The following is a 26,626-nucleotide window of genomic DNA, read 5'->3' on the forward strand; positions in this document are numbered from 1 at the left end:
TAGAAAAACATACACTCAACCTAGTAGTCGACTCGGAATGTGTCATGTCATAACTTGCATTGGTAAAAAACTATTTTCACATAAGTACGACTCTATGCACAAAGGTCGGAAGGTCTTCAAAGATTGTAATGTTAGGCTTAGGTAAGGGTGTGGTAAGTTTGGGTAAAATGTGAGCATAAAGCCTTGGTTTTGGGGAGCATAAATCCTAAATACAACCATGATCAACCAAAATAATGACCATAAACCTCCCACTCAACACATGATGGAACAACAAACACCAACACCATACTTTCTTGCCTTTTTTTTTCACAATTATAACCAATCATCACAAGGGTATGAATTTACAAAACTTGATTGTAACAAATACTTTGAACTCTCCTTTTTTTTTTCCGAGAGTAATAGATTTTTCTCTTTCTTTTCTTTTTCAATCTCTCTTTTTTTCTTTCTTTTTGGTAACCTTCACATTTGTTTTATTCTTCCATCTCTTTCATTTTCAACTCATTTTCAACAACAACATGATGAAACGAACTCCTTTTTTGAATACTCACTTTGTGCTCAAAATGTAGCACACCACAACTCCCTCACCTCACTACTATTAGCTCCTCCAAGCTAGGCTTGAGACTAGTAACCAATGGGGTTTTCACAGGCTTGTAATGTGGCTAGTCACCGAATAAAGGGCACAAGCAACAACATGGGTATAAAAGGAGGGAACAAATGTATCTAGATTCATATGAAGGCTACCTAAACAGAAAAATGCCTTCGTCCTCCACAATGTGCATGTATATGAGTCATAAAACACTACTAATAGTCGTAAATCAATACTCAAAATCAATGACACACCAGGAAACTATCACACATCCTAACCAAGTCAACTAGTCAAGCACCAAGTCCACAAATAGTTAGTTAGAGTTGACTCATGTTAAGGCATCAAATCAATCGAATATCAAATCATGGCTAACACATCTACATTGCCCATCATCAAATACCAAGAATCAAAACAATTTTCGATCAAGGGGCACAGGGAAGCATGATATTGTATTCATCGGAACGTATTTTTGTATTTTTTTTTCAAAGCAATAAACTACCCTAGAAAGAAATAAACACACCAAAATAAACACCATCTTGCGATCTTAAGGTTAGACTTTGTTTGATAGGTGATTACCCGGGCATTGTTGATATATTCATATTTTATAGTGTTTTTACCTCCGTTCTTTAGTACTTTTCGGTCTCAAATGAGCTCTTCGGAGCTATTCTAGTACTAATATGTGTTGTGTAGAGTATCTTTAGTTGTTCAGGTTGTTTAAGGAGAAATTGGCCTTTTTAGGCTCTTTTCACGATTTTTATGGACCACTAAACAATCCCGAGCTAGTTCGGGATGATCCTAGTCAACTCTGAGGAGCCTATAATGCTTATTTTCGAGGCCTAAGAGTTAGACTTGGTAATTGGAAAAGCGAAAGGCGTCCCATGGCCTTTATGGAAGGTCGCCCGGTGATCCATGGGCGAATGGAGACCCATTGGGCGAATTAAATGGCAAATAGATCCTTCTAAGCGTCGTTTTCCCGTTACTCATCGGCCGCTGGGATTCTTCTTGGAGTTGTGGGCGATGAGCGCTAGACCTGTCAAACGGGTCGGGTCAATGTAATAACATAGTAATACAATAACTATGTTCATTTTAAATTAGTAAATATTCATTTCACAATTAATGGATAAATGTTCATTTCTAAATTGGTTGAGTAAATGAGAATTCCCAAATAATTAGATAAACGTTTATCTTCGATTGAGTAGATAAATGTTCATTTCTAAATAAGTAAATAAATGTTAAGTCCCAAAATAGTAAATAAATGTTCATTTCCAAAATAGTAAATAGTAAATAAATGTTCATTTCCAAAATATTAAATGTTCATTTCCAAATAAATAAATAAATGTTCATTTTCAAATAAATAAATAAATGTTCATTGTATACCAGTATATTAATGTGCATTTTAAACAACACAAAACGACATTATTTTGAATTGGGCTACAGCCAGCTCTGACTGTACACAGGTAAGCCAAAAATTTGCGAAAATATTCGATCAAAGCCCAAATTTGATTGAAGCCCGAATTTGAAGCCTTACGTTCATTTCCTGCAATTGTGCAAAAGCCTAAACCCTGAAACTCGAGTAAGAGAGAGAGAGTGAGCAGATACATCAGAAGCCATGAAAAGAGCTCTTCTAAGAAATGCTTCACTCTACACTCGCAACTTTCTATCATCTCCTTCAATTTCTTCAAAACCAATTCAATCAATTCAAAATGTAATTTTACCCCCATTTTCTCACGTCTTTTCGCGCAGGTTCTTCTCTTCTGAAGATGATTCTTCCGACCAAAATCCCCAACCACCCCCTCCTCCCGAGACCAGCTTGGCGCAACCCGAGGTCAAAGATCCCACAATTGGTGTTGAAGATATCGGCAATAAAGGTAATTGATTCATCCCTTTTTGTCTTAATTTTATTTGGTTTTTTAGTTTTCATTGTTTATTGTTTTGATATTTGGGGTTTCATTTTCTGGATCTTATAATGCTTGTAAATTACTGAAACTTTAACTATATTACCTTGCATTGAATTGAGTTGCTTGAATATGTGGGTTCGAAATGTTATGTAGTTAAAGTTCTGTATGTATTGACTTTGTTGTCATTGATCAATATTTTGAATTCTTCGGGTGAGGCTGTGTTACCCGGCCGCTTTGTTGTACCTCGTGTACCCGTGTCGGATCTCGACATGGATATGGTGAGTTCCAAGCTTCATTTAGACACTTAGGACACATACTCGTGTCTGATATCGGTTCCCAGTTGCCAGTCCAACTACTGTAGGGGTGGGACTGGGGAGTGGTGCAAGAGTTCAAATCTGAAACGGATGGTACTGTAGAATTGTTTTGGGTTGTTTGCCTTTTGTAATTTATATGTTTCTGATTATCTATCATTGTTTGAATTTAGAGCTGAAACTGAGGATAGAGAAGTACTTCAAGGGTGATGAAGAGGCGCTTCCATCGGTCCTCGAAGCCATACTAGCAAGGAGGTTGTTAGGGAAGCATGAAGATACTGATGATGAGTTGGCGGAAGAACTCCAATTCACTCCAATTGATGACGTAGGCGACAAAGAATTTGAGTCGGATTTCGAGGAGAGTCATAAAACAGATGAAGATATTCCTGACTTGTACAATGCCAAGGAAATAGTTGTGAATAGGATGATGGAGGATGAATACTATAACATGGATGACCAAAAGTGGAATGCCATCGTCCAAGAAGCAACTGAGAAAGGATTTGCTAGGGATATGAGGGAATGTGAGGAGATTTTGGAGGATATGCGCGATTGGGATAAGCTCCTCCCAGGTATCTTCATAATGTCTTCTTTCAAGTTTCTTTTCTGTGATATCTTAACCTCTTTTTTTTATTTGGATAATCTTCTCCTTATTCACTAATATGCTAGTTCTCTTCTCTTGCTGTTAATAGTTGAAATCATAAGGTATAGAATGTGATTTTTTTTCAATGCTATTGCTAAGTGTCATAAACAACACATTTGAATGGACTATTTCAGATGACATTAAGCAGAAGGTCCAAGCAAAGTTTGATGAGTTAGGAGATAAATGTGAACGACAGGAACTTGAGCCTGAGGAAGCATATCAGCACTTCAAGGAGTTTGAAGATCAGATTGTGGCTGAGTATATGGAGAAGGTGGATGCAGAGGGACCTCCAAAGTCCGATGAAGTGACTGAGCTTGTAGAGAAAAAAAAGTCTGATGATCCACCAGGTGTGGGTCCAATTCTCAGATGGCATACACGGGTGGTATTTGCTCCAGGTGGTGATGCTTGGCATCCTAAAAACAGAAAGGTGAAACTATCAGTGACAGTCAAGGAGCTTGGACTTTCAAAATATCAGTTCCGTCGTTTGAGGGAAATAGTAGGAAAACGGTATCATCCTGGAAAAGACGAGCTAACAATCATAAGTGAGAGGTAAGCTCCAGTTAGGTCTCTGTAGTTATATAATTCTAATCATCTGCAGCAACTGTGGCCAAACTTGGGTTATGTACATTTTGTGTTCTGGTATTAATCGTATAGTTTTTCCTCTTGGTTGCTGTATCTTTAGCCTCTATGAAATTATGTTTGGCAGAATTGTGTGAAGTGAAATTAAAAGGAACGAAAGGACAACGTAGCTAACGTGTATTACGTATTTACGTATGCTCTTTTCTATGAGAATGAATATTCAACTGTAAATAAATAACTGATGTCTTCTGGGTCTCTTTGTTAGAGGAAGGATTGCAAATTTAAACAATCATTATGGATAGCGTCACTTTCACTTTACTTGAATGGAAAACCTACAAACCTTTGTATGGATTAATGCCCTAGATTCGGAGCTGTGTTACCTAGTATAGGTTGTGTTCTCTCTCAAAAAAGTAGGCTTCGATATAAGAAGTGTGTGCTTAGTTTTGAGAACTTTGCTTACATGTTTTTGTTTGGTGAAAGACTTTTGTTTATGTTTTGATAATTAGTACGGAGTACTATCAGTTTTCTTAGATTATAGGAAAATTTGTCATAAACCACTCTTTAAGAGTGAGAATTTGTGAGAAACCACCTAAAAATAAAAAATTGCAAGAAGAAACCTGTTCCGTTTTCGGGGTCAAAGACCACCTTATGCCGAATTCCGACGATTGACTTCGTTTTCAGGCGTTGACAAGGGATTCTAGTGTTGACTCCCACACGATAGGCATGTGATCCCTTTTTCTCCTTTTCCCCCTTTTTCCTACCATTTTTAATTCCTGCTGGCTCCTTTTTCTGAGAGTTCTAAAAAATTCTTCCTTATTCTACCTTCAGTTTGCAGTTTAGCTGCTGCCTAGGTCAATTTAACCAGAATCAAATTCTTCCAATTTTCAGAAATTGAAAATGAATGTAAAATAGTGCTTTTTGCCCAGTTTTACCCCCTCCCCCCCTCTAGTTAGACCTATATTGTGACAATTACCCTAGCTCGATTGTAAGGAAATTGTTGGAAATTTGTGGATTGCTGTTTCTGTAGTTAGTAAGAAGTTTAAAAAATGGGGGAAGATGCGGAAGAGAGATTCTATGGCTACAGTGTAATGGTTAAATAACCGAGTACTGGGTAAGGTAAAACGAAAGTGGAAAATGGGAGAGGTGGGATTTTGATGATTGTCTTGATCGATTTTTTGTTAATTGAATTCGGGAGCAGTTTAATTGAAGTTTGAGACACTAATGATGCGGATTCTTCAAGAACTGTACTATGAAAATGAAGAATGTAAGAGAAAGAGAGGAGCGAGTAAAAATGGAGGGAGAAAGGGACTCACGTGTCACGCACATGCTTGGTCAACACCTGAAAACAAAGTCAATTGTCAGTTTCCGGTATAAGGTGGTCTTTTGACAAAAAATGTATCTAAAAATAGGTTTCTTCTTGTAATTTATTATAAGGTGGTTTGTCACAAAGTCCCACGTTCGAAAGGTAGTTTTAGGTTTATGACAAATTTTCCTAAATTATATTGTACCTATCTTGTTTGATAGTACCTGTGTTCGATCCCCCGCAACAACAATTGGGAGGGGAATGGAACCTATCCACTCAGAACTCGCCCCGAATCCGGATTAGCCCTAAGGGTGAACCGGATGGTACACCAAAAAAAAAATCTTGTTTGATAGTAACATTTTTTAGGAAAGAATCGTAACAATCTTAAATTACCCATCTTCAGATCCCCACTATTGAACATTTAGGAACTCTTTTTTGTTTTATTGACACACTGTTAAAATAGGTCCAGGTGTTGTTATATATCGAAGTAATACAACTCACACTACAAAGAAAAGAACAATAACAAAAAAATATGACTTGGGACTATTTGAGAAGCTTCCCATCTCCACCACCAAAAACTTGGGATTATTATGAATGATAAAAACTTACAATTAGTTGAAGAAAATTTGGGATATTGAAGTATGGACCAGTTTTTCTTTCTTTTTTCCTTTATGGTGGAGCACTGTGGTACTTGAATCTGTTGATGATTATTTTTTGGGTTCACTCCAAAGCTCATTTGTCTTTTGTGCTAGGCTTACCTTTTTGTGTGTCTTTTGTGTACTGCCTAATGCTTGATAGCTGCGTAGTATTACATTTTCCTTTAAGAAAAGGGACCTGACATCGTTTGAATCAACCTTATTTGCAATCTGATAGTGTGGTTTATATATTTGTCATACAATAGTTAGCGGGCTTTGAATTGAAGCCGTATGGAAACATATTTTGTAAGAAGAATGTTTTATTTTCAGGTTTGAACACCGTGAAGAGAATAGGAAAGACTGTCTGAGAACCCTGCTTAATATAATTGAAGATGCTGGTAAAGCTAATGCATTGGTAGAGGAGTCTCGAACGTCATATGTCAAACAGAGGCTTAAAGCAAACCCAGCATTCATGGAAAGGTTGCTTGCTAAGACAAAGAAGATCCCAGCTGCTATTCCTGCATGAGTTTTCTTTCTCTAGAATAGAGTTTTGCAAAGTTTGTCATAGTTCTTTTGGTCGAGGCAGTATACTCGATGCATCAACTTTTTTTGGTTGCTTCAGGTGTCAAAGGGGAAACCTGAAAGTGTATTGCTGTAGATGGTTTACAATGGGAGCCATTTTTATCCGAAATTCTACTCTAGTAGACGTGCACACGAATGTCAGACTCATTTTTAGAAAGGAAGCCATGTTGTAGAATCTGTTTTGGTTGGTCCATTGCCATTTAAATAATCGTGCAAAAATGATTTTAGGGTTGTATTATCTTGAAGGAACAAAACTGACATAACTTTGAAATTAAATTGTTTACTTGTTGACACACCTGTCGTCTTCTGTTTCAAATTAGATATGATGTTCCAAATAAATGATTTTGTTGGGTACCTGAATTGCTTCATGCGTTGAGAAGGAACATAAGTAGGTTTAATATGAACTGATGGTAAATCCATGATGTACTAGTGTTTCTCAAACGCAAACATTTTGGGAAACTTTGGCGTAGCTGCTAAGCTTCTTCCTTTCTAAAACATACTCCTATCTAAAATTAAGGCACCTAGTATGTTGCTACTACAGAGTGTTGTGGAAAACAAAAAAAAGTATTGGTATTTCATGCGTTGAGAACGAACATAAGTAGGTTTGATATGAACTGTGTCAAGTCCATGATGTACTAGTCAGTGTTGTGGAAAACAAAAAAAAAAAAGATTGATATTGTCAAGGATAGGATTTGAACCCATGCCCATGATGTAGGTTTGATCTGAACTCTGATTAGGGGTATTCATTGGTCCAAACTCGGACCGGACTGGACCAGACCGACGCGGACCGGACCGAAGACCGAAATTTTAATAATTCAAGACCCGAAGATCGGACTGATTATGCTTGGACCTAACCCGTACAGGACCGGAAAAATCGGTCCAAAATCCGGACCGGACTGGTTTGGACCGGTTGTAGACCTATTTTTATATATTTTTTTTATTTTTTATAAAAATTATGGTAAAAAAAGAAAGAATATATATAAAAAAAACTAATTGTTTAAGGCTTCATTTGGAAGCTAAAATAAAACAGCGCGTTTTCTGTCAGGCGGCCTGACGGCCACGCGCCTGTCAGTCTGTGACTCCCCCACGCGCGCGTGGGCTTCACGCGCCACATAAATACGAAATCTCATATTTCTTTCTCTCTCTTCCTCCTTCCTCCTTCCTCCTTCCTCCTTCCTTCTTCACAACAGCGACATCCTTTCTCAAACCCTAATCTAATTTCGCGAAATTATTCAGCTTGCTCCGCCGCAATCGCCGCCAACAACTTTCAGATCCGACATGGGCGACGGCGGCTATGAGCAATTTCAACCACCAATACCGATATTTCTGCCACAATCACCGCCGACAACTTTCAGATCAGACATGGCCGACGGCTTTCAACCACCACCACCATTATTTCCGCCACAATTTCAACAACCAACACAGATGTTTCCGCCACAATTTCAACCACCGAGTTTTCAACCTCGCCACCTTCAACATTCTCCTCGATTTCTAACACCACCGAATTTTCAACCTCGCCACCTTCAACATCCTCGATTTCTACCACCACCGATTTTTCAACCTCGCGACCGTCATCCTCCTCCTCGTTTTCAACCTCCTGCGCGATTTGATAACCCTAACCAAAGCGACCTTCATCCTACTCCTCGATTTCAACCTCCTGCCCGTTTTGATAACCATTATCAAAGCGATCTTCATCCTCCTTCTCGATTTCAACCTTCTGCGCAATTTGATAACCCTAATCAAAGGGCTTTTACAACATTGCAGCAAGTAACTACTGAAACAAGTTCTGGAACAAAGGAAAACACATCTGAAACAAGTTCTGCAACAACAGGAGAAACAACATCAGCTTATTTTTCAGGTTTTAAAATTAATTTAATGAATATAGTTAACTAATTGATTACTTGTCGTAACTAATTAGATTGTGCAATTAACTAAGCGGCTAAAAAACTAAACAAATTGGTTAACTAATTGCTTTGAAAGAATCACTAACTGGTAAAAATAGTTAACTAATTGGATAATAAACTAAATAATATATAAAGGAACTTTTAATTTAAATAAATCACTGATTTCTTTAAGAACTTAACTAATTAATATCAATACTAAACTAATTTTTTTTAAAGCTACTTTTCAAATTTCATTTTTCACTAAGTTAACCATTACCATCATTTAGGTAACCTTTTCCACCAAATAGTTAACTTTTTGAAGCAACTAGTTAACCTTTTCCACCAAATAGTTAACTTTTTGAAGCAATTAGTTAACTTTTATCATCAATTAGTTAACTTTTATCATCAATTAGTTAACTTGTACCATCAATTAGTTAAGTTGTTCCCTTAATTAGTTAACTTGTACCATCAATTAGTTAAGTTGTTCCCTTAATTAGTGAACTTTTATCATCAATTAGTTAACTTGTTCTCTCAATTAGTTCAATTGGTTAACTAATTTCCTGAATTATGTAACTAATTAGTTTCTTTTGTTAATTATTACTTTTGTTCATTTTACAGGTTCAAAAGATATTTGGAACGATTTAACAGAGGATGATATTAGAGGACCTTTGACTGGATATACTGGCACTGTAGATGAACTACATGAACTTTATGACAAACATTCAATACTTCTTGGATTTTCAATAAGAAAAAATACATTAAGGAGAGATAAAAAAACGGGAGAGATAAAGGAAAGATACTTTTGTTGTTCAAAGGAAGGAAAGAGAAAGGAAAACACAAAGAACACAAAGAAAGAAGAAGCAACTGTATCAAGTGAGAGCAAACAGAAAGAGCAGTCAAAGAACCCAAGGCAGCAAAACCTTACTAGAACAGGGTGCAACGCATCTATACGATTGAAGTTACAAAAGGATGGAAAGTTTATAGTCTTTCATCATGTTATAGAACACAATCATGCCTTAACAAGAGAGTCACTGCAAAACTTTGAAAGGTACAAAACAAAATACAAGTAATTAGTTAACCATTAAATATATTTAGTTAGGCTTTGACATTAATTACTTAAGCGTTTAAATAATTTTGTTTTAATAATAAACTAGATAAAACAGTTACTTACCTTTTTCCATCAATTACTTAACTTTTTTCATAAATTAGTTAACCTTTTCCATGCATTAGTTAACTTTTTAAAACATTTAGTTAACGTTTTGCACCAATTAGTTTACTTTTTACCTCAATTACTTACTTCCTAAAACCATAAATTAACTTTTTCATCAATTAGTTAACTTTTTCAATCAATTAGTTACGTTTTTGCATGAATTAGGTAACTTTTATTTTAATAATATATTAGTTATTTACCTTTTACAACAAATAGTTAACTTTTTGCATATATTAGTTAACTTTTTGCATATATTAGTTAACTTTTTACAACAATTAGTTAACGTTTTGCATCATTTCCAGATCACAAAGAAAAATTGATGAAGAAAAGGGAAAAGTAATTGAAGGACTCACACTATCAGGAATAACACCAGCAGATTCCTATAGATAAATGTGTAATGAAGCTGGCGACGCAAGGGTGGTTGGACACACATTAGTTGACCACATGAATTTCACAAGTAGATTAAAAATGAAAAGACTAGAAGGAAAAGATACACAAGCAGTTGTGAACATGTTAATTAAGAGAGGAGAAGAACATCCAAACTTTTATTTTCGAGTAAAGGTGAACGAGGCAAACCAAGTAATAAGCATGTTTTGGAGGGATGGAATGATGCAAGAAGATTATGACGTATATGGTGATGTCTGTGTCTTTGACACAACTTTCAGAACAAACAAATACAATTTAGTTTGTGCGCCATTTGTAGGTGTCAACAACCATTGGAGTAATGTGATGTTTGGTTGTGCTTTTATTGCTGATGAGAAGACACACACTTTTGTGTGGCTATTGGAAACATTTCTGGACTCTATGGGAGGCAAAGCACCTATAACTATCTTTACAGATCAAGATCAAGCAATGGCAAATGCTATTGAACAAGTAAGAGTGTATTAACTATTTGGGTTTTATAGTTAACTAATTGCTAAAAGTTGTTAACTATTTGCTACTGGTCTTTAACTAATGAATTGAAAAGTTTAACTAAATTGATAACCATTCATCAGTTACTTTTTCAATCAATTAGTTATCATATTACATACATTAGTTAAGTTTTTGAATCAATTAGTTAACTTTTGCAATGAATTAGATAAGTTTTTGCATGAACTAGTTAACTTTTGTTTTAATAATATATTAGTTACCTTTTTGCATGAATTAGTTAACTTTTTGCATGAATTAGTTAACTTTTTGCATCATTTTCAGATTCCTAACTAATACAGAATTCTGTTCTGACTTAACTATATAGTTTAAATTCTTAACTAATACATCATTCATCAAAAAAATTACAGGTATTTCCTAATACAAAACATAGATTATGCTTATGGCACTTACAAAAGAATGCTGTGTCAAGATTTGGAGACTTAAAAGCTGACAATACATTCAAAGACACATTCAAGAAGTGCTTATATCGTTGTTACAATGAAGAAGAATTTGAAACCACTTGGTTTGACATGATTACTAAGTATAACCTTCAAGATCATGATTGGTTTACAAATCTCTATACAATAAAAGAAAAATGGTGTACAGCTTTGAACAAAGATTTTTTCTCAGCTGGAATATTGTCTTCACAAAGGTAAATGCTTAAATAAAAGAAGTCCACTAATTTTTTTAATGCTAAACTAATTGCTCAGAATAATTCACTAATTGCTATGAATACTTCACTAATTACTATGAATACTTCACTAATTGCTTTGAATACTTCACAGTGTTTAACTAATGGTTTCATCTACTTAACTAATTCCTTTGCCTGCTTAACTAATTAATCAGAAAGATTAACTAATTAAACAAAATATTTAACTAAATGTTTCACCTTCTTAACTAGTTCCTTTGTTTTCTTAACTAATTCCCGTACCTGCTTAACTAATTAAATAGAATGTTTAACTAATTCAATCTTGTTACACAGGAGTGAGAGCACTAACAATGCAATTGGATTTAAAGGGAACAAATCAACTTCACTAACAGAATTCTTTCACATTTTTGGAGCAACAGTGGATCGTTGGAGATATCAAGAAGATCAAAATGAATATGATTGTGGAAATGCTTTGCCTAAATCTGATTTTCCAATGGTCGGAATGATAAAACATGCGGCAAATGTTTACACACTTACATTGTTTAGAGATTTTGAAAAAGAATTCAAGTATGCAATGGGTTGCATCTCAAATGTCAACTACATCAATGGAAATTTCTTTGGTTACAAAGTGCAACATGAATCTTGGCCTGAACATACTGCCCATTATGTAGCATTTGATCCAACAACAAATTCCATTAAATGCACTTGTAGGAACTTCGAAGAATCAGGTTAGTTAATGCTCTTAACTAATTGCATTTTTACATACACTATCAATTAGTGAACTTTTTCTATCAATTAGTGAACTTTTTCTATCAATTAGTTAGCTTTTTCCATGAATTAGTTATACTATTAAGTTACCTAGTTTTGTATTCACTTCAGTTAGTTTGTTGTACAATTAGTTAACTTTATTCATCAATTAGTTTACTTGTACCATCTATTAATTAATTTTTTCATCAATTAGTTAACTTTTTCTAACAATTAGTGAACTTTTACTATCAATTAGTTAGTCTTTTCCATGAATTAGTTATACTATTAACGTACCTAGTTTTGTATTCACTTCAGTTAGTTTGTTGTACAATTAGTTAACTTTATTCATCAATTAGTTTACTTGTACCATCTACTAATTAATTTTTTCATCACTTAGTTAACTTTTTCTATCAATTAGTGAACTTTTTCTATCAATTAGTTAACTTTTTTCATCAATTAGTTAATATTTTGATGTCACAATATGCAGGATGGCTATGTTTCCATGCAATACGAGTTCTACATATACATTCTATAGTCAAAATTCCAGAGCAATACATTTCAAAAAGGTGGACAAAGTTTGCAAAAAGTGAAGTATGGAAGAGAATGGAACATAGAGAAGATAATGGAACAGAAAAGAGAAAAGTTACTCCATGGCGTTATGAGATGGCAAGAAATTTGTACAACTTGGTTATTAAATGTCAAGGGAGTGATGCAGCTAAAAAGGTTTTTAATAACTATTATTTAACTAATACATAACAATAAATACTAAATACTTCAAGAGTCTAACTATTTTGCTTTAAATCTTAACTAATAGGTGCTTAAAGAGGCTTATGCTCATGCTAACGAAAGCATAAATAAGGTTCTAGAAAAAAAAAAGCAGCAGAAAAGGAGGCAGCACAAAAGGCACAAGACGATGTTGAAGCACAACAAACCACAATCAACATAGCACCGTCTACATCATCATCATCATCAAATGCACCACAAATAATAGTTGAAAATCCACCACTAGTGAAGACAAAAGGAAGAAGTAAAAGAAAAAAAGGATAATTTGAGATAAGGACATCGTCAACAGCACCTACAGAATTTGGAACTTTTACACCAAAAGAACAACTTTTTTAGTGACATTGGATTGAATTTAGTGTTTATCAAATTAGTTAACTTGTACCAGCAATTAGTTAACTTGTTCCCTCAATTAGTTAACTTGTTCCCTCAATTATTTAATATTGTTAACCTTACAATGCATTAGTTAACCTTTTCCATCAATTAGTTAACTTTTTTCAGCAATTAGTTAACTTTTCCCATCAATTAGTTAACTTTTTTCATCAATTAGTTACCTTTCTATAAAAATTATTTAACTTGTTCCCTCAATTAGTTAACTTTTTTCAGCAATTAGTTAACTTGTTCCCTCAATTAGTTAACTAATTGATTTCATTTTCAAAAGTCAAGTTACTGTAATTATTGTTGACGTCACAATATGCAGGATGACTATGTTTAACTAATATTGTTAACCTAAAAGTAGTTAACTTTTTGCATCAATTAGTTGAACTTACCACTCTTTAGTTAACCTTTACCATCAATTAGTTAACATTTTCCACCAAATAGTTAACTTTTTGCAGCAATTAGTTAACTATTTTCATTAATAACTTTTAACTAATTGAATTTGATATTTCACTAATTGAATTTAATGCTTAACTAATATATTGAATTAGATTGACTGACTTATGAAATATACCAAGTAAATAATTCAAAATAAGCTCCCTCAATTAGTTAACGTTTTCCCTCAAATAGTTACCTTTTTGTAAAAATTAGTTAACTTTTATCATCAATTCACTAGTGGAAAAAGGCTTATTTGCATCCCCGCATTTGCCACGCCATTCTGAACATGTGATGCAAATAACAAATTTTAGCATAAAATTTACTCATTTGCGTCGCAGCTTTGTTAAACTGCGAGGCAAATGACTCTAGGATGCCCCCCAGAGCCATTTGCATCGCAGATTAACAAAGCTGCGAGGCAAATGACTCAATCAAGTGCATCGCAGATTTACAAATCTGCGTGGCAAATGACTCTAGGAGCATCCTAGAGTCATTTGCCACGCATATTTGTAAATCTGCGATGCAATGTGTGTCCACCTAGGAATGTACTTTCTCGCTTTGACCCAGCACACCACACCAACACCGCAAACTTTCCGCCTCTTCTATCTTTCTCTCTCATCTATTCTTTTAGAATCTCCATTGTTGGTACTCCAACACCTCTTCATCTCTCCTCCAACAACACAATATCAACCTTATTTTTCGACATCTCCTCTCACCAAAGCTGTCACAAATATAGTCAATTGGGTTTCTCTGAAATTCAAGATATGCGATGTCAAGAAGAGGCAAACCCTAGGTGTCGGCGCCGCGAAGAAGGCTAAGAAACATGCCGAACTGCCGCGAAGAAGGCTAAGAAACGCCGAACTGCCTCTAAGAAACATGCTAAACTACCGCGAAGAGGCAAACCCTAGGTGTCGGCGCCGCGAAAATGTCAATACGATTGGTTTGCATTTTCCGGCGGGTCATATTGCTTGGTTTTTGAAGGGTAAGAAACACGCTGGGTCATATTGCTTGATTTCCAAATTCAATTAGTTTTGCACATTTTAAAAAAAATCTTATGAATCTAGGGTTTAATTATTTTGGTTAATGTGTGAATTTGAGTATCTTTTTGCCCGATTGTTTGGATTGTTAATTTGAGTATCTTGATTTCCATGTTCAATTAATTTTCTCTGGTTTTTTTCATTTGAATTTAGGGTTTAGTTATGTTGGTTAGTTTGTGAATTCAAGTATTTTTTTTTTCAATTTTTTATGAGTTTCGCTTTGAATTTGATGATAAATTAAGTGACTGATTTGAATTTGATGATAAATTAAGTGTTGAATTGAATTTGATGTAATGTGACCTTTTTTTTATTGATGTTGAATTGCTAGATTTGTATCTAATTAGGATTTTTATTGTGACCTTTGGATCTTTTGAAGAGGAATCAGTATCTAATTAGGAATTTAGGATTTATATTCTTGTTTAATGCTTAGCAACCTTTTTCTAAGTAGTTTGAGGTGAAGAAAGGAGTTTCGTGGCTGACTTTAGATCAGCACTTTTGAGTTCAACAGGTTGGGAGACTTTCCCTTTGGATGTTTTTGAAGAGGAATCAGATTCCGTCGTCCAATTAAGATTTAGATTCTTATTTGTGGTTATTGTCCTCTTACAACTTGACTATTAGCTTTTTCCTAACAAATATTCTGTAAATTCTCTTTGTTCCAAGTATATATACAGGCCTTTTTAATTGAAAGCTTTGGATAGTGATAGGTAGATGGGAGAGCTTCTGGTGCTGGATTTGTTTTCGTTTTTGGGGGGTATGTTTGACAATGATAAGTGCATACAAATTCTTTGTGTCTTTTTCTGTATTTTCGAGAGTAAGGCTCCGTTTGGTTTGACGGAAAACACAATTCCAAACTACTTTTCCTTCGTTTGTTTCATTACAAGAAAAGTTATAGAGAAAAGGAAAATGGAAATAGAATGGGGTTGATGGGAGGAGGAGGAGATGTAAGGAGGAGGGAGGAAAATGTGTTTCCCCTCCCTTTCAAAAGGAAAATGTTTTCCACCTTGATAGAGTTGTATTCCTCCATTTGGAAACAACTTTCCATCCCTTACAAACCAAACAAAGGAAAGTGGGAATCAAACACTCTCTAAATGTGTTCACATCAATTTTAGGGTATAAGACAGTTAATCAAAGAAGTATTTGTTTTATTTCTTTTGCTAATTCAAAGCACATTTTTTTTAATGTTTGTGTGAGTGTGGGACTGTAGTTTATTTTATTTTTTAATAGGAATGAGCCAAGATTTAAAAGCGTTGTTTTTTTTTTAATATATTTATCGTACTTCAAGCTTTAACAACTATTTTCATATGTCATTTGTTTTCTTGGTGGATTTAATCCTTCTATCTCTATAGTATACCAAGATGTAAGTTGTAAACAGCCTACTTGATTTCCACCTCCCTCTTTTTGTTTGCTTATGCGATATCATTTGTTAAATAGAGCTCACGTATTGTTTGCTAATATCAATAACATGATGATGCTAAGTTGTGATATCTCATGTGTTTCAGATGCGAGCTGATAAATTGAAGACACAAATCGAGCTTACATTCAAACAGATGAACACTGGTGGGACAGAAGCAGAAAGAGGTAGAGAAAACATTGCCGAACTGGAAAGGGTCCAGCAAATCATGGATCAGTACAAACTGCAAGCTCAACAACTGGAAGAATTAGAAGTAAAGAAACGCACAGAAGAGTTGGCTGCGTTTGTAGCTAAAGAGCCTTCTCATCACTTGCTACGACTTGGCCATGATTGTTGGGACGTTGCTCGATACTACACTAGAAGCAAGAGAAACACTAGAAGATTCTGGGCAACAACTAATTTTTTTTTTTTTTTTGTTGGGTGTCAAGAGAAACCGTTAGATGGAATACATTGTTGTAGATATTTCAAGCTTTTGTATTGTAAAATTTATGAAGGTACTGCCTTTACGTATTTAGTCTTATTGATTTGATGTGGTTCTATTTAATAATATGAGTTGTCTATTTTACTATATATATATATAGTAAAATGGAACCTATTTTTTTTACAAAATTCAAAGTCATTTGCGTCGCACATTAAGCTATTGTGCGTGGCAAATGACTTTTTTTTTTGGCGCCTGAAAGTCATTTGCCACGCACTTTAAGCTAATGTGCGTGGCAAATGACCTTTCAACATGGTGCCTGAAAAGTCATTTGCCACGCACATTTGCTTAATGTGCGACGCAAATAAGGGTCATTTGCATCGCACTTTTGTGCGATGCAAATGACTTTTAGTCATTTGCATCGAGATCTTTTGCCACGCACAATGTGCGACGCAAATGTGCTTAAAAGTGCGATGCAAATGACCCTTTTTCCACTAGTGATTAGTTACCTTTTTCTAAAAATTAGTTAACTTTTATCATCAATAAGTTAACTTGTACCATCTATTAATTAACTTGTTCCCTCAATTAGTTAACTTTTTCATCAATTAGTTAATTTGTACCATCAATTAGTTAACTTGTTCCCTCAATTAGTTTATAGTATTATTAGTTAATTTTTGCTATCAATCACTACTACAAAAATGGGCAAAGAGACCTCTATGCAAAGAACCGTTAATCGACATAACGGGTCTCTTTTATATAAGAGATCCAATATTAGAGATAACGGGTCTCTAATTTGTACTAGGGCCCGCTAATTTACCACAAGAAAATAATAAGAGATCCCCTAACTGTTGTGACGGGTCTCATACTCTCATATATACGCTGGGGCTTACTAGTTTGCCACAATAAAAAAACAAAAGATCTCCCAACTCACCTAACGGATCTCTAGAATTCAGCGGCCCACTACTTTGTGATATGAGGAAAAACAAAGACCCATCAATTGACTTCACGGGTCTCTTCTCTAGCCCATTTTTTTACTTAAAAATAAATTACAAAAGCCTCTCTCTTCTCACAACTATGCTTCTTTTGATTATTTACATTCCCATCTCATCTTCTCCCTCCTCGCATAAAATCGCCAGTTAGCCATGGTAGTTTTTTCTTCACCTTATATCTCTTTGTTCCTCACATTTCAATCTCCTGTAAATCGATTTTTCATGTTTTAATTAACAAGCGAGTGGACGGCGATGTCGCAGCAGTTGTAGCTTGTAGGAGACACCGTGTCGAAGAGATCCAATAATCGAGAATCGATCTTGATGCTTTGCTTGACTTCTCTATTGGTGAACTTGTCAAGATTTTCCCTGCTTTATTCGTAGAAAGCTAAGTGTAATGGTTTTCTTCTTCTTTTCTTTTGTTTCATCGATTAATGCCTAGATTTAATTGATCTAGTTCTTTAGAAACTAGGGTTTTAATTGTGTTGAAATTGAATTGATTTGAGGCTAGAGACAGTTTATATGTGCTTGGTTGAAGTTAAGAAATCTTTGAAGCCTTTAGATTCGTGCTCCATGCCTGTTCTTTTTGGTACATTGTTGATTTTGCCCTGTTGATTGTATTGCTTGCTTTTTATGGAATCCAGATTTTGATCTGCTAATGCTCAAATTAGAGAGTTTGGGGAAATTGTTTATTGAATCCATTATTCATGTGGAGATGTGAAATTATCAGGTGTTTATGATAATTCGAGTAGGTTAGGTTTTGGTCTATAATTATCTAAATTTGCAATTGTGGCCTTGTGAGGGGTTTCGTGGAATTAGAAATTTAGAAGTGTATTAGCTTAGCTACACACCAATTGTTCGAAAAATTCCTAAATGAAATTTATGATATCATGTGAATTTTCACAACCACATAAACTACATTGCGCACCCGATTGTCACGAAATACGATTATGCCTTAACAGAAACTTTGAGATTTTTCTAGTTGAAATTTGTTTCTAATGATTAATGACTATCACAAAACATAAATTCTTGACATTTTTGAAGTTAAAATCAGAACTTTAGGCTAACATAGTTGTTAATTTGGACCATTCATTCTTCTTTCATTACCTTTGACAAACTAGTGGATTTGACTCATAGTAATTGATTCCAACTTTGGCGTAACTAGCAGGTTGGGATGCATATTTCATATGATCCTCATGCACATATATACATGGATTCTGAATGCCCGTTTCAGGATATTTTTAAAGCTTGCAAATGTTAAATGTCTGCTACATTATTGGTAAGTCCAACCATTCTATGCAATATCTTACAAAAAACACACGCAAGATGATGCATCTCTCAAATTTATTTGACTATAGTCTTTGTCGTGTCTTCAATTTTATTAATTTTACAATTATACATGAAGAAAGTATCTTTTGGAACTATCTGTAACGGGGAACTGTTGAGTTCATTTTGTTTTAGATTTTAACCATAGCTTTTTAAATGGATGATTTCCCCTTGATGTCTTTTTGTCAATCGTAAAACTGATTACCAACATGTTGTACAGTCTGTTTCAGTGTTTCTTTTTCCATCTTTAACTGCCAGCAGGGTCTGAAGGTCAATAGATTCAACATTTAAGATAATGTTTTACATAATTGAAGTGGGGGGTTAGAAAGAGAGCATTCTTGTCAGTTTATCCTCAATTTCTTTTGTTTTATCTCTCACTCAGCTTGTTTGTCAAGGAAACATCCCTCCCCTTTCTTAGCTTGTTTTTATATAAATATCTTTAAAAACTAAGTAGAACTTTTTATGATCTGAACCCTTGAAACTGCCAGTAAGTGGATATGTAACAGATTTACATTGTCTCAGCACATTAGTGAGTACTATTTAATTTCTTATGCTTACCACTTATACCATGTTGGATGATAATATTTCTTATTTAGAAAGATCAGAGTAGTATTTGCAGCGCGTCGTAATTGAGAGTGCAGTAACCGTACCTAATGCTTAAGCGCTGAAACATTAGATGGTCTGAAAACTAAGGCAGACATATAGTGTGGGCTAAGCCATAGATGTTTGGTTATATGCTTCATTATATGTTCTTTGTTTCTCTCATTCTTTTCCTTCAGCGACATTGATTTTTTCCCTTTTCTGTTCCCATAATAGTTATGTTAGTAACCATTTGCTCTTCTATCTATTTTGTTTTTACTACTGTCAACATATTCTCTTACAGTTACCCAATTCTAATTGTTGTTTATAATAATTCACATTATTATGTGTGAATATAATTACCAAGTAAGATTGTAAAGTAAGGATTTTTTTTTGACAAATTTGCCTCTTTTTACTATCTAATATTGTCAAAATTTACGCAGGGGGCTTATAAAATTTAGCATTCTCAACTGAAACGATGTTAAGAAAATAGAAAAGAATCCAAAAGTTGGGTAGAAGTAACCACATTATTTCATTTGTATACTATGGCTGTTACAGTCTCAAAGGTTATACATAGTTTTATCTAGACTAACGTGTTTTGTTTTCGAATGAGTATAACATAAGTAGGAAAATGTTATTCCCTTGTCAGTGTAATTAAAGAATTATAGAGTTTTGATTGTTGTTACTGTAATTACACTCTTGTCATGCTGTTAGATTTTTGTCTAAAGGTGGTTTTAGATTGTAGGCAATTAAGTAAGATCACTCTCTTAAATTATAATAACATGGTCTATTCAATGATAGATTAGGCAGGACAACCTTAGTTGGGTGTACCTGTTTTGAGTTAATTGAGTTTGACCTGTCATGTGAATTGTGGGAGAGATTGATTCCAATTGAAGAACTTAGGCTGCTTTGGTAAACTGGTAGCTGTTGTTTGTTTTTTGTAGTGTGGTGGGTCTCTTCCTTTGTAAATCATCTTTGTTACAATTGTATATATATTGCTTATATAAAAAAAAGGAGTGGAACTTAAAAAGAACTCAAACATAAACTAGCAACTTGAGGCTACCTATCTTGGAGATAGTGACTTTACGTCATAAGTGTCAATAAGGCAGTTTGTTCTTTGTTGAGGCTTTACCTGTTTTGTTAACAATTATAGAACAATGCATTTGTTTAACTACTAATTTTTCTACTTATTACAGTTTTTTGAAGAAACTTATTCATCGGAAAATGTGGATGAGGTTAGAAACCTGCGGGTCGAGTATTTGCTCAAGCAAGAAGCGGATGAAGAAAACAAAGTTGATGGTATGAAAATAACTCCATAGTTTCGGTTTCAATTGTTAGTAAATTGGTGTGAATGATTATATTTTGGGACTGGTTTTGTTTTACATTTTCGGAAACTGCGATGTAAAGCTTTGACGTTTATGGATCTTTGACGTTATGGAAATTACAATTAATGTAAAAGCTTTTGTGTTTTGAGCATTACTTTTTTTTTGGTAATATATGAATTATTATGAAATTGTTCTCAAATTATTACAAATTATATATTATAGCAGCAGGTTTGGTTTTATGGGTTTAATGCCTTCTAGTATCTATAGCATTGCAACCCAGCAGGTGTAATTTCAGGTTATATATGATGGTGTACGTATTTCGCAGCTCTTGAAGGTGTAATATATATTAATGTTGAATTGGTACATCTGGTGTATTCGCAGGTTCAAACCTGCTATTATTGATTATTTTTTTTTGCAAAGAGACCCGTTAGGTATAAAAATGGCTCTTTAGTTATAATAATAAAAAAAATTCAAAGATACCTCATATCTAACATATGGGGTCTTAATTTGTAAAATATTAAAATATTAAAAGTAACAAAGAGACCCCCTATCCTATATACGAGGTCTTAATTTTTTGAATTAAAAGAATAAAAAATTCAAAGAGACCTCTTATCTTACATATGAGATCTCAATATTTTTAACAAACAGATCCCATATCTCTAAAAAGGGGTCTCTTTCCCTTCTAAATTATTTTCGACCAAGTTTATATAAGAGACCTTCTTTCTTACGTGAGGGGTCTCTAGCTTTTAACAAACAGACCCCCTCTAAATGAGGGGGTCTCTTTATCAAAGAGACCTTTGATATAGAGACCCCTTGAAAGGAGGTCTCTTATGCCATTTTGGAAGGGTCTCTTTGCCGTTTTTTGTAGTAGTGAATTAGTTAACTTTTTCTATCAATTAGTGAACTTTTTCTATGAATTAGTTAGCCTTTTCCATGAATTAGTTATTCTATTAAGGTACCTAGTTTTGTATTCACTTCAGTTAGTTTGTTGTACGATTAGTTAACTTTTTCTATCAATTAGTGAAATTTTTCTATCAATTAGTTAGCCTTTTCCATGAATTAGTTATTCTATTAAGGTACCTAGTTTTGTATTCACTTCAGTTAGTTTGTTGTACAATTAGTTAACTTTTTTCATCAATTAGTTAATTTGTACCATCAATTAGTTAACTTGTTCCCTCAATTAGTTAACAAATTGATTTTATTTTCAAAAGTTAAGTTACTATAATTATTGTTGATGTCACAATATGCAGGATGACTATGTTTAACTAATATTGTTAACCTAAAAGTAGTTAACCTTTACAATCTATAAGTTAACCTTTTCCATCAATTAGTTAACTTTTTGCAGCAATTAGTTAACTAATTGAATCAATTAGTTAAGTTTTTCCATCAATTACCTACATTGTAAAGTAACTAGTTTTGTATTCATTTCAATTAGTTTATAGTATTATTAGTTAATTTTTGCTATCAATTAGTTAACTTTTTCTATCAATTAGTGAACTTTTTCTATGAATTAGTTAGCCTTTTCCATGAATTAGTTATTCTATTAAGGTACCTAGTTTTGTATTCACTTCAGTTAGTTTGTTGTACGATTAGTTAACTTTTTCTATCAATTAGTGAACTTTTTATATGAATTAGTTAGCCTTTTCCATGAATTAGTTATTCTATTAAGGTACCTAGTTTTGTATTCACTTCAGTTAGTTTGTTGTACAATTAGTTAACTTTTTTCATCAATTAGTTAACTTGTACCATCAATTAGTTAACTTGTTCCCTTAATAAGTTAACAAATTGATTTTATTTTCAAAAGTTAAGTTACTATAATTATTCTTGATGTCACAATATGCAGGATGATTATGTTTCACTAATATTGTTAACCTAAAAGTAGTTAACTTTTTGCATCAATTAGTTAACCTTTACAATCTATAAGTTAACCCTTTCCATCAATTAGTTAACTTTTTGCATCAATTAGTTAACTAATTGAATTTGATATTTAACTAATTGAATTTAATGCTTAACTAATATATTGAATTAGCTTGACTGACTTATGAAATATATCAAGTAAATAATTCAAAATAAGCTCCTACTAAATATATATATACCAAAAGAGCTACTTGCCCAAAATATTCAAAGATTAAATTTCTGTTTTAAAGTACCTATTCTCAAAATATATCAACCAAACAGAGCAGTTAATAAAAATATTCACATATTAAATTGTTTACTAAATAACAACTAAAAACAACCTGATAGATAAGTTTACTGATTAACTGGAAGGTGGCTTATGATGAACAACTTCTGGTCTCTTTTGTTTCGGTGCAATAGTAGCTTTGTTTTGATCCATATCAGAGAATGGCACTGCTTCTACTGTTGGCACTGCTTCAGCTGCTACCACTGGTTCGTTGTTCTTGGCAATTCGCCTTGATGACTTGTATGTTCTCAAAGGAGCATTGTCATTTTCTTCTGGCTTCTCTTGGGCTGCTGCTTTTCTTTTTGCAATTGTTTCTAACCTTTTTCCTTGTAGTTTCAGCCTTTTTTAAATCAGCCTGCTGTTTCAACTTTACAGCCTCTTCTTCTTCTAGCTTCTTCTTTGCTTCTGCTTCTTTTCTCTGTCTTTCTTCTTCTTCTTTCTTTTTCTTTCGGCGATCACGAACAGCATGGGAAATACCAACTTTAATCATGTTGAATGATTCCATTTCCTCCAGCACATCAACCTGAATATCATTCATATCAGAAAGGACTAAGGTTGAACAAATCTTAGCCCGTAACATTGTCCTTGTACCGCGCTGAAATAAAAACATAATATATAAGATAATGTATGTGTACTAAATACTGATTGTATGAAACAAAAAATAGGTTTATTAATAGATTAAAAAAGTTAACTAGTTGGTGTAAAAAGTTCACTAATAAATTTAATAGTTAACTAATTGCTACTCCCTCCGTCCCGGAATACTTGACCTGTTTTCCTTATCGGGCCGTCCCTTAATACTTGACCTGTTTCTAAAAATAGAAATATTCTAACAATATTATATTATTTCTCACTCCACCCCTATTAACCCACCTACCCCTACTCCATACAAAAAATAATTAAAAATTCAACCCCTACTCTCCCCTAACCCCACCCCTTTACACATTTCCCACTAACTACATTAAAATAATACCCCACTATCAACTACTACCTATTAAATTAAATAAGTCAATTCAAGTCCCTTAAACTCTGTGCCGGTCAAACCGGGTCGAGTATTTCGGGACGGAGGGAGTATAAAAAGTTAACTAATTGCAGTAAAAAGTTAACTAATTGTTGTAAAAAGTTAACTAATTGCTGTAAAAAGTTAACTAATTGCTATAAAAAGTTAACTAATTGCTGTAAAAAGTTAACTTATTGCAGTAAAAAGTTAACTAATTGCTGTTAAAAGTTAACTAATTGCTATAAAAAGTTAACTAATTGCAGTAAAAAGTTAACTAATTGTTGTAAAAAGTTAACTAATTGCTGTAAAAAGTTAACTAATTGCTGTAAAAAGTTAACTAATTGTAGTAAAAAGTTAACTAATTGCAGTAAAAAGTTACCTAAATTGATTAACTACTTGATAGAAAAAGTTGTTAAAAAGTTAAAACAATAACTAATTGATGAAAAAGATAACTAATTGATGGGACAAGTTAACTAATAGATGGAAAAAGTTAACTAATTATTGTTAAAAGCTTAATGGATGAAAAAGGTAAACTAATTAATGTAAAAAGTAAACTAACTGAAAAAAGGTTAACTATTTGAAGTAATAAGTTAACTAATTGAAGAAAAAAGTTACCTAATTCATGAAATACTTAATTTGAAACTATTGAAACTAGAAAAGATAAACTAATTGCTTGAAAATCTTAACTAAAGTAGACTTACATAAGAAAGGTCCATGGGAATATTTTTGCCATTAAAGTACTGCATTGCTGTCATCAAAAAAATTCCGCAATCTACATGATCAGGGTTATCTGATCTCCCAGCAAAGTCCAGAATTGACATTTCAAAAGTTAAGCAATCAGCAGCAGCCGCATGGCCAATCTCTAGCAGAAACTGTGCAAATCCTTCAATAAGCAATGACACCATTGCCATATAATCATCATGAATCTTCTTACTCCAAATTATGTTGTCAACATAGACAAGACTTCTCTGATTTATGTTGACAATCAACAGAGAGAGGTGTTCTTGGTAAATAATGGGAAAGAAAAACTGCAAATGAATCAAGGAAAAAAAGTAAGAAAAATCAAACTAAAATATATAAAAACTTAACTATTTAATATCACAAATTAACTATTACATATAAAAGCATAACTACCAAAATACCAACTTACCATTCCCACATTTTTCAGATCGAATCTGTGGTCATTGATTTGCACCCAATATTTCCAACTATTGATAAGTTCTTCAATAATTCGATTTAGAGATTCAGCTGATTTCGTCTTAAGAGACCTTCAAGCTTCCTCTGGCATAAGCAAAAAACCAAATTTAATTAGAAAACAGTATAAACAAATTAACTGAACTGAATACAAAACTAGGTACTAACTAATTGATGGAAAAGGATAACTAATTCATGGAAAAAGTTAACTAGTTGATAGAAATAGTTAACTATTTGATTGCAAAAGTTAACTAATTGATAGCAAAAGTTAACTAATTGATAGAAAAAGTTAACTAATTGTACAACAAACTAACTGAAGTAAATACGAAACTAGGTACCTTAATAGTATAACTAATTCATGGAAAAGGCTAACTAATTGATTGAAAAAGTTCACTAATTGATAGAAAAAGTTCACTAATTGATAGAAAAGGTTCACTAATTGATAGAAAATGTTAACTAAATGTACAACAAACTACCTGAAATGAATACAAACCTAGGTACCTTAATAGAATAACTAATTCATGGGAAACTAATTGATAGAAAAAGTTCACTAATTGATAGAAAAAGTTAACTAATTGATAGCAAAAATTAACTAATAATACCACAAACTAATTGAAATGAATACAAAACTAGTTACTTTACAGTGTAGGTAATTGATGGAAAAACTTAACTAATTGTTTGAAAAGGTTAACTAATTGTCAGAACAAGTTAACTAAATGATTTAAAAAGTTAAAAAGTTAACTACTTGATGGAAAATGTTAAGTAATTGATGTAAAAAAATAATAATTGTGGTAAAAAGATAAGTAACTCATTATTTAAACGATACAACATAAAAAAGTAAAGGACATTAATAAAAAAAATTACGTAAAATAGAAACTAACCGTGTACTCAACACCAAAATAGAAATTGTTTTGTTCTTTATTCAACATGAACTGATTTTTGTTCAAGAGAATAGACCAAATCTCAACAATGTTGGATAAGATATATTCCTCAGGAACCAAACATTGCATTTCCTCCCTATTTATTTTGTGGAGCATCCCAAAAATAAAAACATCAGCCCTGTTACACAAAAATTAAAACAAATAAATAAGGAAAATATTGAATTATGTAAAAATCTCAACTAAATGACATATATAGTTAACTAATTCATCTCACAAGATAGCTAATTGTTAACTTACAGTTGATCAAGTGCCTCATCATCCAAGAAACAGAAGTCAATTACTTCTTTTTCCAGTCTCCTCAGACGACCGAGGGTTTTCGGAAATCTCTCCATTAACTCAGATAAGCAGAAGACTTCTTCTGTAGCGACTTCTTCTGTAGCAGAACCAATGGGAAGACTGCTATAGAAACTCCTAGCTTCTCGTTCAGGTTCAGCAACTTGGGGAGCAACATTTCCAGAACCTTCAACATTTTTCTCAATTGGCCCCTTATCACCAGGTCCATTATCACCAGGACCCTTGTCAGCAGCACCAACATTCTCCTGAATTGGCCCCTTGTCAGCAGCACCATCAACAGCTTGAGAAGGAGCATTATCATCAACAGCATTATTTTCGTTTCTCAAGTGTTCAGCATAGGCAACAATTGAGTCAATAATCTCCAAAAACACAGGATCACTGTATCCTGGACTGTCTGATAATTCTTGTCGC

At 33.5% G+C, this 26,626-nt stretch overlaps 1 protein-coding gene across 1 annotated transcript; it reads left to right on the forward strand.

The window, feature by feature from the left end:
* The first annotated feature begins 2,114 nt into the window (after positions 1-2,114).
* Positions 2,115-6,827, forward strand: LOC110802149 (uncharacterized). The gene is made up of 4 exons (XM_022007579.2): positions 2,115-2,454; positions 2,969-3,364; positions 3,570-3,984; positions 6,283-6,827. The coding sequence occupies exons 1-4, from the start codon at positions 2,196-2,198 to the stop codon at positions 6,476-6,478; spliced, it is 1,266 nt and encodes a 421-aa protein (XP_021863271.2). The 5' UTR covers positions 2,115-2,195; the 3' UTR covers positions 6,479-6,827.
* Positions 6,828-26,626: the final 19,799 nt, after the last annotated feature.

This window comes from Spinacia oleracea, chromosome 5 (assembly GCF_020520425.1).
Source record: "Spinacia oleracea cultivar Varoflay chromosome 5, BTI_SOV_V1, whole genome shotgun sequence".
Lineage (NCBI taxonomy): Eukaryota > Viridiplantae > Streptophyta > Magnoliopsida > Caryophyllales > Amaranthaceae > Spinacia > Spinacia oleracea.